This window comes from Jaminaea rosea (assembly GCF_003144245.1).
Source record: "Jaminaea rosea strain MCA 5214 unplaced genomic scaffold BDZ90scaffold_2, whole genome shotgun sequence".
NCBI lineage: Eukaryota > Fungi > Basidiomycota > Exobasidiomycetes > Microstromatales > Jaminaea > Jaminaea rosea.
The window spans coordinates 839,169-852,208 of NW_020289976.1; the positions used below are offsets into that span (position 1 = coordinate 839,169).

Here is a 13,040-nt window from a genome sequence, read left to right on the forward strand (position 1 = left end):
GGGAATGGGACCGGAGGTGTTGATGCCGACGCCAGAAATTCGTATTGTGCGGCCGACACTGCGGCAAGGAGGCACCAAGCAAAAGGGTTCGAAGGCTTTTGGGACGTGTGGAACTGACATCACCGCGTACTGACAAGATGCAGCCTTGCACGCCTAGGGAACAGATCGTCCCGTAGTCCGGGCTCGCATTGCCTGTTGGAGGGAGAGGGTGCTGGCGTGAGAAGACCGTGCTGCAGCGCAGCGGCCACGCCTCATTAGGGAGAGCGCTCGAAAGGTTCCCCTTCATCAGAAAAGCAGACACGAGATTTCTGAGCAGCATGATGGCTGACAGTAGGTAGGTAGAGGAAGGCAGTGCGGCGGAACAGAGGTAAGCTTTGGCTCGAAGTACCAGTCTCGACACAGCAGGTGCAAGAACCCTTCAGCCCTACCAGTGAGAGCGAGAAAAAGATTTCATGTTACGATTGAACCGAGCAGCTGACTTTCTGCGTGATCATTGCGGCTGAAACCCAAGACCGACCAATTTGAACAACGTACCGACATGATAGGAGCTGCGCTGCCGTCAGACGGCGGGTTCAAGCCCAATTACGCAGTGCGTACGTTATCGCTGATGCTAAGTCCGCGGTTTCGGCAAGCCCCTCGCCCCCATCGTAGGCCCGTGACCTCCGCGAACGGGCATCGCTGCCTGGTGTCTACCTTCACGCGCCTGCTGAATCGCCTTGTCGCTGCCTGAATGAGTCGCACGTCCTGGTTCACCAATGCACCACGCTGTCAATATGCTTCCTCTTGCCCTGCTCGCCAACGCACTTCGAGTCATCTCACCTGATCTAGGCACCCAAGGCTTGGACCGACGTGCCATTGGTCTGCGGGACTTTGGAGGGCCAGATGAGGCGACGGCTGTCGATGATTCTCCTCTAGCTGGCTTGTCGTCGATGTCCAGTGACGTTGACCAAGGGCGCCAGACAGGATCGCCTGACTGATGCGGTGCCGCCCTAGTAGCAGCTTGCTCAGGGGCCGGCGACGAGACCTTAGCTCGAAGCTTGCCCTGGACAGGGAGCAGCCCCGCTGTTGAGGCTTCACCGCTCGCGTCGATCAATCTCTTTCGCTTCGTAAGAGTCTGAACGACACGATCATGAGGACGCGCCGCAGCGTCCCTTCGCTGCAGCTCGTCTTCCTCCTCTTTTGGCCATCGAAAGATTGCAAAGCCAGAGATGTCGAGATACTCCGTTGTCAAGTCGTCGATCAAACTTCTATCGTCATCGTCATCGTCGTCATCGTCGTCATCATCGTCATCCTCCTTCCCCGTCTGCGCGGCAGGAAGTGGCGTCCACCTCGCGTATGTAGCGCCTCCCTTCTTCCCTTTGGCACTCTGCGCTCACTGGGCTGGGTAGAGGAAGGTCTCATTGAATGAGATGTACGCAGGCTACATTCGGTGAAGTTGAGTGCCAATGAGGTCGACGAAGACGTTCATCTTATGATCACGAGTGAGCATGATGAATCGCCAGCGCTCCCGCTCATCAGCTGCGAGCGGCCTTAACGCGAAGGCAACAGCGCAGCAGCTCTCCGACGTATCGCCGTGAGAGGATGATGGACGAATCAAATTTCAGGTTCGGTGACAATTAAGGAAACACAGGGAAGGGGCATGCTGATTGCTCGCTCGTTTCACTCTTCCCACCGCCCTCACGTATCGTGACTAGATGAAGGGCATGAACCGAATTCCCCCATACTCATCAACGGCACCAAAGCCTGACTCGGAGAGGGGGATGCGAGGCGCGTAGTCACGGCTGGCAGTGGAAGGGGAGGTGCCGGGGCGGGGACGTGGGTGACGAGAATTCTGGTCTGTGCCCAAGGCCGTAAGAGGGCGTCGCGGGCGAATAGGCAGTGACTCGTTTCGAAGACGTCGTAGGAGGCGGAGACGACGGTTTGGATGAGAGGTGTTGCTGTCTGTTGTGGCACGCTGTCCGGAAGACTCGACGATGTACGTGGCGTGAGGGACGGCCGCAGTCGTCAGTGCGCTCGGTACCTGCTCAATGCCATTGCCTGTGTCCCTGGCCTCAAGCAGCTGCTGGCGCCGGGCTCTCTTGCGGGCTTGGTACTCCTCAAACCTCTGGCTGAGGATCAGACGCCTCCACGAGGTCGAGGTGGAAGGCCTACTGCCAGCTGTGGAGCGCGAGGGTAGCTGCAGCGACCCGCTGACGCCGACCAAGTCGCTGCTCTGGGTCGATGCTTGTGCTTGAGTTGCGATGAGACCCGACTGCTGAGACGCACTGGTGCTGGCCGCAGGCTGATCGAGCTCGTCTTGGGCGTCATTGTTCTCAGGCTGGAGGTCCTGTCGGCAGAGCGGGCAGCTGCGATGCTGCGAGAGCCATTCATCAATGCAGGTCGCGTGATAAAGATGGTTCCCCGTGCAGGGTAGATGACGAAGCTGCGAGGACGAGCACGGCGAACAGTCAGCCAGATTGATTCCTGAATGCGCGTAGGCCACTTACGATCTCGCCGTCACCAAAGTCGTCGGTGCAGATGGGGCAAGTCGTCTGAGAGGCGAGCGTAGACTGAATAGACTCGAGAGAAGCTGCCGTTTTGCGCTTCAGGCGATGAGGCGAACCTCCACAGCTATTAGAACGATTGCTGCCCTCGTCGTGACCAACCCCAGATGTACACAGGGGCGTAGGAAAGCTCCGAGCTCGATGAGCGGTCAAGGGGTGGCGACGTGCTGTCATGAAGTCAACGGAAGCAGCTCGACGAGCGGCAATACCTGTGTCATCGTCGGTCTTGACGATGGCATTGCTCATCTCGACTGCTTCTGTGTCTCCAACTTGATCCTCGATCTCGCGGGGTGCAGTGCTTTGAGGCGCACGCCAGACGAAAGTAGGAAAGGTTGCGAGTATCTGGACAGGCGAGAAGGTACGGCCGAGTAGGCTCAGCGCAAGGCCGAGGCTCCGTCGAGTAGAAGACGTTTTACGTACAGATGTCGCGATGCCCCGAGATTGAGCTGACTGCGACCCGGCATCGTCGCCTGCGCCAGTGCGTCGTCGAGGAACCAAGTCAGGGACATCGATATCTCCTGCTTCGAAGTCGCGCTGGGACTAATGTCGAGAATGTCGAGGAAGAGCAGCAACGTGAGTCAGCAACCTGTGCTTGACGGGCCGCTCAATTCATTGTCACCCACCAACCGGTGCATGACTGCAAAGAGGATACAGAAGGCGCCAACGCAGCCAACAACTCCCTGCGATGGGCAGGAGACAGAATGCTAGAGATTAGTGGCAGAGCCCACAGCGGACGAGGATTGACTTCTCACGAGGACGATGGCCAAAGCTTCGGTCGAAACGGTCAGTGCATGGACCTGCTTAGCACTATCGTCTGGGACGATCGTAGGCGTGTCAGTGATGTTGGCGCTCATCCTGGGCGGCGGCTGGCAGCCTGAGGCCAAAGGCGAGCGAGCGGATGACAGAAGGAAGAGAACAGTCACAGGGCAGTGAGATATCTACTCTGGATGGGCCTGTGGCAATGCACGGCGATCCACAGTACGGCATCGACAATCCGTCGGGCCGCTACAATGCTCCCATGGCAATTGCCGCGCCCTCGCCCACCCTCAGGTCCCGACGTGCGAGTCGGCCTCGCGCATCGCCTCCTGAGAGCCAGCGATAGTGCTTGCCAGCAAGAGCGAATGGAGATGCGACCTCGCAACACTGATGGCCATTGATTGTTGGATTCTCTTGTCGCAGCTATGGTCGTGCATCGTTGTTGTAGCCGTCCAGACTACGTACCATAGAGCGTTTGAGCCCTGTTGGACTCGCTTGGCATCGCGGGCGCGCAGAACAAGCGCCCTCTGGCCCGCCGCCGCCAGCGGCAAGCGGGGATGGCTTTGCTGCGTGGGCGCCTAGGAGGCCGTCCGTCCGCCCTCTGGCTCGCCCGCTCGCTCCTTCCTACTTCCCCCCATCACCATCTCATTTCTTCGTCATCATGAGGGCTGCATCACATCTTCTCAGCCTCGTCGTCTCAGCGGTGGCAATCATTCTTGCCCTGTCCACCTCATCAGTGCAGGCTGCTCCGGACACGACGTGCACAAATACCGTCTACTTTGACATTGCTCACGGCTCCAAGGATGTAGGACGAGTAAGTTGCAGTCGAAGGCGTAGTGATGGGCATGCGACTCAAGCTGACCTTCTCGATACTTCTCTGCCTGCAGATCACCATGTGCATGTACGGCAAGGTCGTCCCCAAGACCGTCGAGAACTTTGTGCAGCTGGCCACCGGCAAGCCTGGCTTTGGCTACGAGGGATCCATCTTCCACCGGTGAGCGAGCGCAGTCGCGAATAAGCTGTCCTAGCCCCTGTCCCTTGCTGACGACGAGTCTCACAACGCCATGCTCAGCGTCATCAACAACTTCATGATTCAGGGTGGTGACTTCACGGATGGCAACGGCCGCGGAGGCAAGTCAATCTACGGAAGCCGTTTCGCGGATGAGAACTTCGACCTCAAACACGAGGGGCCAGGTGTCCTGTCGATGGCCAACGCAGGCCGTGACACCAATGGCTCGCAATTCTTCATCTGCACTGTCAAGACTGGATGGCTTGATGGCAAGCACGTCGTCTTCGGCCGCGTCCTCTCTGGAATGGACGTCGTCAAGTACATCGAGAGCGTCCCCAAGAGTTTCGGAGACAAGCCTTCGGAAGACGTCAAGATCAAGAAGAGCGGCGAGCTGACTGCCGCCGAAGCTGCAGCGGTGCGTGGCGGTCACGAGGAGCTCTGATTGCATCGAAGGGAGCAGGTCGAGGAGGATGAGGACGGATAGGAGGAGGGCTGCGATAGGAGGGAGAGGGGCGGGGGGTCAAAATGTCTTCAGTTGCAATGCAAAAGTCAATCTGACACTTCTACTACTCGCTCTCTGGCCGCCGTCACAGCCTGCACCCGCCATCCAACCCATCGCTGGCGTAGAGGTTGGACCAGTGGGCACGACGCCGATCAATCAAGAGGGCTCGCTGCAGGAGATTGCCCACAAGATTGCAGAAATTCAGTCATCGGCAGCGGCCGCTGCTACCTCGCACAAGCTCGAACATTGGCAGTCACCCGGAGACATGAGCCTACTCGAGACGCTCGTCGTGGTCTTCTTTGTGTTTGGTTCCTTCTTCATGTTGGCGTATGTCGGCCACCGACAGGGCTGGTGGGGAGGCAAGGACTCCAAGGGAAAGTACGAGGGCTTGCCTACCAGTCGTAGCGACTAGGCCTTCTTCTGCATGTTCATATATATTTCCTGTTCCGGCTCGCCCATGGTCGTACCAATGCCAGTCTCACGGTACCCTCTCTCGCCCACCACTTCCTCCGCCATCGAGTACCACGCCCGCTTGACGCCCCGCTCTGTCCTCAGTCAGCCCAGCTCGCCGGCCGCCGACTTGCTCTGCTCTCTGCTCTGCGCTGCGCTGCCTCCACCATGTTGCGCCTTTGTCCGTCGACGCTGCAGCTGCCGCGGCGTGGGACGGCATCAAAGCAGAGGAGGCGGAAGCAGCGGCTGCTTGCCTTGACACGAAAGCAAGCGCGGGGGGACGAGTCCAAATCGAAATCAAGGCCGATCGACGGCCGGGGGGCAAGGCAAGGGAGGGGGAATGAGAGGCCAAAGTCTCATCCCGATCCACTCGTCCTATCTCACCACCAAATCGCGTCGTTGTCTTCGCTGTTCCTCCTTCTGCCCCTGAGATTCTGCTCGACTCGATCTCGTTCCAGCTCGCCACATTTGGCTGCATATAGTCGCAGCTGTTGCCCGGCCCGCCGCCCCACCTCCGCCCCTCGTCCAGTATGGTAACCTCTCGCTCGACCTCGCCGGCCATGTCCATCCTACCGGCCCTGCCTTCCAACACCATTCAACAGCCTCAGCCTCGACGGCCTCGAAAAGTCGGCGCATTTCGCTCTCCTCTTGCCTCGTCAGATGGTAACAGCAACGCAGCTGGGCGCAGCACCGGCGAGGGAGGCGACAGCTCCGCTCGCCCGACTGCCGCCGGCTCCTCGTCCTCATCCAGTAGCCCGCGCTACAGTCCCTACCCAACTCCCGTGGCCCTCTTCCAGCTTCTCGACACCAGCAGCACGAAAGAGTCCGAGCATCTCCTCGCGCCCTACAATACCCGATACCCCGGCGCACCAGGGACGGCACTCTTCAAAGCACGCGAAGCGGCAGCCAAGCAAGCCCTCGCAGCGAGGCGTGAGGCGGAGAAGCGACAACGCGAGAAGGACGAGCTGGTCAGGCTGGGTGTGGGCGAGAAGATGGGGAAGCGCGCCAGGGACTCCGTCAAGAGGAGCGAAAGCCCGTATCCTGCCGGCAACGCTTCAGCTTCAACGAGCGCGGTGGGCACACCGGCCACGAGAAAGAGCGCTCGAGGGGGCAAGGCGGTGGCTGGGGAGAACCGACGCGGTCATGGTAGCAGGGGCAGCTCCGTGGCACGCAGCGTGAATGGTAGTGTGGGGCCTGACAGCATCCACGGGTCAGGGAGCGGCGATCTTCTCACGGTACCTGGGGCAACAGGGTCCACGAGCTCAAATGGCAGGGTGCGCCGGCCCATCTCTCGAGGTGCATCGCCCATACCTCTTACGGCTCATGCGAGCAACGGCAGCGCCGTTGAGCCGATGAATGGATCGTCGAGCTCTACGACACGTCGATCCGGCAAGAGTCCGGAGCAGCAGACCCCAGTCAAGACGAACGGAAGTGGCAACAGTGCTGGGGCAAGCGGGGGAGCGGGAGGTGGGGTTGGAGGTGTAGCTGCCCCGTCTGGCCCCTTGGCGGCTGCTTTGACTGCTCAACCCTTTCAGTCCAGCCCATTGGCAAGGGACAGTGTCAGTAGCTTTCCCTCGACGCCCGATGGTGGGGGCAATCTAGCAGTCGGAGGCAGGGGCGCGGAGAACCTTTCGCCTCCCGATGGAGCATCAGGGCGTCGCGCAGGGTCGCGCTCTCCAAGACTGGCGGCTAGGGAGCTGGCTGTCGTACGGTGACGGGCGGACGGCATCGCAAGTCATCGTCTCCAGCCCAGGCTCGGCCACGCTGTTGTTCTACATTGTCTCTACTTCCTCGTGCGTCCCACCTTCGTATCCTACAGAATGCCACCTATCGAGTCTCCAAATCTCAAGGAGTGAGAAGCACCGCCTAGTGATGGTCTCGTCTCTGCGGGTTTCGCGGCTGCAGGGAGCTCCACTGATGCGAGGATCAGATGCTTGACCTTATTAGGGAGGGAGAGAACCAGACGAAAGCAGTCCTTGCCTGTGCGAGCGATCATGCGAAGGTCGTAGGGTCCTCTGTCAGCTCGCGGACTCCAATCTGAGGGTACTAGGTCTCTCACCATTGAGGTAAAAGCTGTACATCCTCTTCTCTCTGATGAAACCCAAACGCTCGTAAAGCGCCAAGCTAGCCACATTGTCCACCTCTGTCTCCAGCACAACCTCGTCCGCCCCCATTGGGATCATGGCAGCCATCGCCAGCTTCACAAGGTGCGAGGCGATCCCTTTACCCCTCCAATCAGGATGAACGCTGAGCATGGCAATGTAGCCTCGCATCTTGCGTTCCCCCTTCAGGTGGCGATCGAGCTTGCATACTATCACGCCTGTTGGTGTATTGGTGGCAGCATCACGTGCGAGCCAACAGAGTTGGGGCCACTGATTCAAGAAGTACCGGTACGTGTAGATGATGTAGGGCTCTGAGAGCTCTTTTTCGATCAAGGCCGCGATTGTCGGGAGTTCCAGCTCTGAGTGATAGGGCGAGTAGAGCATGCCTTCATGCCGCACAGCTGTCGCAATCTGGCCCGGGCCCATCACTGTGTCAGTGGTTCGGCGCCGACAAAATCAGACCGTGACCTCTGGCTGCCTTGGGAGCGGTCAGGCTCCGTACCTTTCAGCGCTGCACCGGTCAACAGCCTGCCGATCAGGGCTGATCTCGCGAGCCGGCCGGCGTGCCCTTCTTGACCTCCTCTTTGCCTTCTGTACCGGTAAGCTGTATTGCGGTGATCCTCGAAGGCGAGGGCGTATCTTGACGATCGATGTAGAGCCGCTCTCTGACGTCGCGAGGAGGAGTCGAGCCGTTGGAGAGGCCGGCAGGCTCCTGCTCTGCCCCATTCGCCCTCTGCCACGCGGGCGGGAGCGGCCTCATGCGAGGCGGGCGGACGTCGCACATTCGATTCTCGCTCGGCCTCGTCTCTGTCCGCTCGTGCATGAAGCGGTCATTATTGGATGCGTTGAGCCGCCGGGCGGCTAGCATGGGGAAAGCCATGTTCGCTTGCTTCGCGTCTTCGATGCCATCCATCACCGCATCATCGTCCGACTCTCGACTTGAAGTCCAAGCCCAAGCCCATGTCAAAGCCAGTGACCAGTTGACTGGCCGAGAGCACGCCGGAACGACTCATCTCCCTCGACTCAGGGCGTAAGGCAGGCGGGCAGGCAGCAAGCAACGAAAGATCCGTCCCCTCTTTCTCGGCCGCGCCTGACTCAATTGCCTTTGCTCGAGTTCCCGCTTGAGCTCTCAAGCTCGTCAAATCGCCTTGCTTCCTCGAGAAAAAGACGGAGGATAGGTTAAGCGGCAATCTCACGTAGCGCACACCTCGAGTCGCCGCCTGCTCGCCTCGTCACTGATCAAGTTCAACGCGGAAACAGCAGGCTTCCACGACCTTTGCCGGGTCCCCGCTGCGACTTTGTGTCGTGGGCATTACACTCCCTTGTGGGTCCGCTGCAGTTCGGGCAGGTTCTGAAGCTTAAAGGCAGGCCTTGAAAGTGGCGACCAATCCTCAACGCCCGCGGCCTCCCTTTGTCCAGCTCGACCGCAGCAGCAGCATCCCAGCCATCTTCACGCCCCGAAATGGGCGCCTGCTGCTCATCCGCAACGACCGCTGCGGATGGTATCGGGGCAGGCTCCTCGGACGTAGCCAGGAGCAGAGAGCTCGACAGACTCATCAAGGACGATGAGAGACGGCAAGCGAGAGAGGTCAAGCTTCTGCTGCTGGGGGCTGGAGAGTCGGGCAAGTCGACAATCCTCAAGGTAAGATCCGGCTTGTGCGAGGATGCTGCGGAAATGATTCTGACCTTAGCTGCGCTGCTCCGCCGCTGCAGTCCATGCGTCTGATCCACAGCATCGATTTCACTGTTCAAGAGAGGGAAAGCTATCGTCGGCAAGTCTTCCAGAACGTCTGCACCGGGATGAAGCAGCTGCTCGAGATCATGGAGGAGCTTGAGCAGAAGCTAGAGCACAGAGACTATGAGGTTAGTCCAATGAGCTACATTTGTGCTGCAAGCTGTCGAGGCTGTTCGCATGCTGACCCAGATCTTCTTCGCTTTGCGCAGTTGTTCTTCTCACTCTTCGTCACTCTGCCGGACATTGCTGAAGGAGAGGCCTTTCCAGCATCTTACCTCGAGCCTCTACAGCTCCTGTGGAAAGACACGGGCGTGCAAGAAGCTCACAGCAGAGGGCCCGAGTTTGCCTTGCCCGACAAGTATGTATACGTCTGGTCCCGTACAGCCGCTCGTCTGCAGCTTGTTCATCCCTCTCTCACCCGTTCTGCGCAGCCTCCCGTACTTCTACGCCCAGCTTGATCGTCTCTTCGATCGCGACTACATGCCGACAGACGCCGACATCCTTCACTGCAGGAACAAGACGACGGGAATCATCGAGACGATCTTTCCATTGAGGGAGCACGTATACCGCATTTTTGACGTCGGCGGTCAACGCTCGGAGCGCAAGAAGTGTGAGGCGCAAGACCGGAGCGAGCTTTCTTGACTCCAGCAACTGACTCCAGACTCTTCTTCTCTTGTTTTCCTTCAAAAGGGATCCACTGCTTCGAAAATGTCACGGCCGTCCTCTTCATCGTCGCCCTCAGCGGGTATGACTGCTGCCTCGTTGAAGATCAACGCTCCAACCAGATGTACGAAGCTCTCATGCTTTTTGACTCGATCTGCAACAGCAAGTGGTTTCTGCGCACCTCCTTCATCCTCTTCCTCAACAAGGTGGACATCTTCGAGGACAAAGCAAGCAAGTCTCCCATCCGTGTCTGGTTTCCGGACTACGAGGGTGAGGACGGAGACATCGAGGCAGCAAAGTCGTACATTCGGACGAGGTTCTTGCAGCTGAACAGATCGCAAACCAAGGACGTGTACTGCAGCTTCACCAACGCGACGGACCCAGCACTGCTCAAGATCGTCATGGCGTCGGTAACCGACACCATTTTGACACGGTCACTGCGCGATAATCTCCTGTAAACGGCAGTTGCGGCTACTCGACTGTCATAGCCTTTCCCACTGCTGATCGCGGCATCTCTTTCCTTCGCTATACCGCACCTACTACTGCTTCTCCTCCTACGATGCCACTAGTTTCTACTTCGTCACACGCTAATCTTGCATCGCGTCTCCTTCATAATCATCGCTCGACATCTTTCTACAGCTCCTATAGTACCCTCTCTGTCTCAGCGAGGCCGTCTCTCCATCATATTCTTTCTCGAGTAATGCATGTCCCCTCGCGTCACTCATTGCGACACCAAACCACGCGACGAGGGGCAACGGAAAGGGAGACGCGTAAATTGGGTTCTTAGGGCGGACTGGGAGCGAAAGTGTTGATTGAGAGCAAGGAGGCTGCTTTCCTCTGCTACCATTCTACCATTCGCTCATCCCCCCCCCTTCTTTGAGCCTAAGGCTACCTCCAACGCCTTACGACATCTTTGCTTGCCAATTCTCGATCGCTCATGAAGTAAGCTGCCTCGCTTCCTAGCACAACATCATGGACCCCACGACGGCGGAGGTCGGTGGGGTGAAGCCGAGCCGGCTGCTCGCAGTAGGAGAGGTAGTCGAGGTCCAAGGCTCGGGCAAGCGACCGTACCGAATCAAGAGGTCAGTCGCCCTAATCTATGCTTCGACTTGGGTGCTTCTGTTACAGAGCTCACGCTCCTCCCCTCATGCGCAGAACCGTCAAGGGACACTACACCTGTACATGCTCCTCCTTTCAGAACGCTCAGGGTGCCTCGTCCGTCGCCGCTCGGTCCTGTCCTCACCTCGCAAAGATTCTCGGCAAGGAATACGAGGCCGCCCGACAGCGCGCTGCGGTAAGTCCAAGGTATTGCGTGCGGCTCAGTAAAGCGCGAAGAGGAGCTTATGCTTGCTCTCTTTGCCGTCTCAGGGTCCTACCGACGCGACGGCACCTACGTACGCAGAGTCAAAGCGCCAAAAGAAGGAAGCAGCGCCCTTCGACTGGGAGGAATACGTCGCCGCTCGAGAACGGGTGCGAGAGGAGCAGCAGGCGGGCACGAGCAGCAGCAGCGGCAGCAGCGGCAGCAGCAGCAACAGGTCCATGCTCGGCCCAAAGGGCACATCCCTAGGGGAGGGGTACGAGACGGACTGGAGGGGTAATTGCACGTGCGTATCACCTGCTCGCTGCTCTTACAATGAAGTGGAGACTGACGTCCGCCTCTAACATCACCTCGGCAGCTTCAACGGTCGCGCTATCAGAAAGGATTTCGACCCTACGAGCGCCATTGCCATCATGCAGGCCGAGAAGTGGGATACAAAGCTGGATCCTACAGGCTGGTGGATGAGCGAGAAGCTCGATGGCGTTCGAGCGTATTGGACGGGAGATCGGCTCGTCTCTCGTACCAATCTGGATTGGAAAGCTCCTCATTGGTTCATCGAGAAACTGCCGAAAGGCTTTGCCTTGGACGGGGAGCTCTGGCGCGAGAGGGACGGGTTTGAGGTCTTGAGCGGCATGTGTCAGAGGGCCGTGAGCATCCTTATATAGCGCTTGGAAACGCTGGCGTGCCTCAGACGGCAGAGCTGACCCATACGCCACCCCTCGCAGGACACTCGGGCTTGGTCGACGATCAACTTCTTCGTCTTCGATGCGCCCGACGTCGAGGCGCCGTTCGAGAAGAGGATGGAGGAGGCAAGGAAGCGAGTGCCTGATGGGGAATTGACCCCAGACGAGGCGCTGAGAGGGAGGTTTGGTGGCAAGGTGGCAACTCTGCCTTTCATTGCGTGCGAGGGGCAGGCTCACCTGGACAGATATGTTGACGCCATCATGTTGCAGGCGGGGGAGGGTGCGATGCTGCGCAGGCGCAATAGCCCCTACGAGAGGAGGTGAGCGGATCTGATCATCTGACTCGAGTAGTGCGAGCTGACCGCCGTCCCTGCTGCACCTCGACAATCATCCGTAGGCGCTCGATGCACTGTCGCAAGGTCAAGAGGTGGTGAGTAAGAGGACGGACCTACGGCCAGTGGCTCTGTACCTCGCTGACCCAGATTATGCTCTCATTCCCTCTGCAGGGACGATGGAGAGGGAGTGATGGAGGGAACCAATCGCGGCGTCGGCGCCCGGAGCCACCGCCATGAGTCTCTGCGCGTCCGCATGGCTTCGGGCAAGGCCGTCGATGTGCGTACCTTCGCGGCTTTGTAGAGGGTTGGGACCTTTGCTGATCTCCATTGTGGCCCCGTGGCGCGATCGCATTCTAGATTGGGATGGGCATGACCGAGTCGATGCACTTGGGGAACGACTTGCCCGAGAAGGGCGTCCTTGTCAAGTACCGTTGCAGCGGATTGTTCCAAGACGGCACGCCCCGTGAGTAGACGTCAAAAGCACACAGCACTCGTGCAGCCCCTCTGATACATCATTCTGCTCCTCACTCTGCCCGCCTGCGACGCCCACCTCAGGCATCCCGGTCTACGAGGGCGTATGCTATGACCGCACGCAGCCAAAGGACCCTGAAGTCGCCGCTACACAGATCCGCAAGAAGCGGAAGCAAGACGACGAAGAGTTCCTAAAGGCAGTGGCTGCCGACCTCGAGGCTGCTCAGCTCGTGCCGCCGTGGGAGGTGTGAGGGAGGAGCAGGGTTGAGGGTGAAAGAGGAGGTGTGAGGGAGGAGAGAGGAGAGAGCGAGCAACGTCATTAGAGTCATCTATACCATCATCATCATCGTCATCACCATCGTCGTCGTCATCATCATCATCATCATCATCATCATCATCATAATACGCACCACGACGAGCCTTCTTTCAGTCCTTGTCGTTGCTCTATAATGCGATCTCTCTCAATTCCTTAC

At 58.7% G+C, this 13,040-nt stretch overlaps 6 protein-coding genes across 6 annotated transcripts; 4 read left to right on the forward strand and 2 right to left on the reverse strand.

The window, feature by feature from the left end:
* Window positions 1–1,623: 1,623 nt before the first annotated feature.
* BDZ90DRAFT_230476 (hypothetical protein) lies at window positions 1,624–3,525 on the reverse strand. Its single transcript, XM_025505482.1, has 5 exons — window positions 3,296–3,525; window positions 3,167–3,223; window positions 2,964–3,083; window positions 2,487–2,885; window positions 1,624–2,422 (listed from the first exon to the last, which is right to left on the reverse strand). The coding sequence occupies exons 1-5, from the start codon at window positions 3,395–3,397 to the stop codon at window positions 1,691–1,693; spliced, it is 1,410 nt and encodes a 469-aa protein (XP_025364221.1). The 5' UTR covers window positions 3,398–3,525; the 3' UTR covers window positions 1,624–1,690.
* Window positions 3,526–3,960: 435 nt separating this feature from the next.
* On the forward strand, window positions 3,961–4,750 carry BDZ90DRAFT_217060 (putative cyclophilin b; the record flags this gene model as incomplete). The annotated part of the gene is made up of 3 exons (XM_025504299.1): window positions 3,961–4,113; window positions 4,187–4,293; window positions 4,372–4,750. The coding sequence occupies 3 exons, from the start codon at window positions 3,961–3,963 to the stop codon at window positions 4,748–4,750; spliced, it is 639 nt and encodes a 212-aa protein (XP_025364222.1).
* Window positions 4,751–5,615: 865 nt separating this feature from the next.
* Window positions 5,616–7,230, forward strand: BDZ90DRAFT_230477 (hypothetical protein). Its single transcript, XM_025505483.1, has one exon. It carries the CDS (start codon window positions 5,791–5,793, stop codon window positions 6,973–6,975), a length of 1,185 nt encoding a protein of 394 aa, XP_025364223.1. The 5' UTR covers window positions 5,616–5,790; the 3' UTR covers window positions 6,976–7,230.
* On the reverse strand, window positions 6,981–8,099 carry BDZ90DRAFT_230478 (acyl-CoA N-acyltransferase). The gene is made up of 2 exons (XM_025505484.1): window positions 7,320–8,099; window positions 6,981–7,240 (listed from the first exon to the last, which is right to left on the reverse strand). The coding sequence occupies exons 1-2, from the start codon at window positions 7,786–7,788 to the stop codon at window positions 7,074–7,076; spliced, it is 636 nt and encodes a 211-aa protein (XP_025364224.1). The 5' UTR covers window positions 7,789–8,099; the 3' UTR covers window positions 6,981–7,073.
* A 725-nt stretch (window positions 8,100–8,824) lies between these two features.
* On the forward strand, window positions 8,825–10,218 carry BDZ90DRAFT_258526 (putative guanine nucleotide-binding protein alpha-2 subunit; the record flags this gene model as incomplete). The annotated part of the gene is made up of 5 exons (XM_025508083.1): window positions 8,825–9,004; window positions 9,076–9,225; window positions 9,307–9,455; window positions 9,529–9,707; window positions 9,788–10,218. The coding sequence occupies 5 exons, from the start codon at window positions 8,825–8,827 to the stop codon at window positions 10,216–10,218; spliced, it is 1,089 nt and encodes a 362-aa protein (XP_025364225.1).
* A 390-nt stretch (window positions 10,219–10,608) lies between these two features.
* On the forward strand, window positions 10,609–13,023 carry BDZ90DRAFT_230482 (DNA ligase/mRNA capping enzyme). The gene is made up of 9 exons (XM_025505485.1): window positions 10,609–10,842; window positions 10,916–11,054; window positions 11,129–11,364; window positions 11,437–11,725; window positions 11,804–12,081; window positions 12,159–12,191; window positions 12,268–12,373; window positions 12,454–12,559; window positions 12,652–13,023. The coding sequence occupies exons 1-9, from the start codon at window positions 10,733–10,735 to the stop codon at window positions 12,816–12,818; spliced, it is 1,464 nt and encodes a 487-aa protein (XP_025364226.1). The 5' UTR covers window positions 10,609–10,732; the 3' UTR covers window positions 12,819–13,023.
* Window positions 13,024–13,040: the final 17 nt, after the last annotated feature.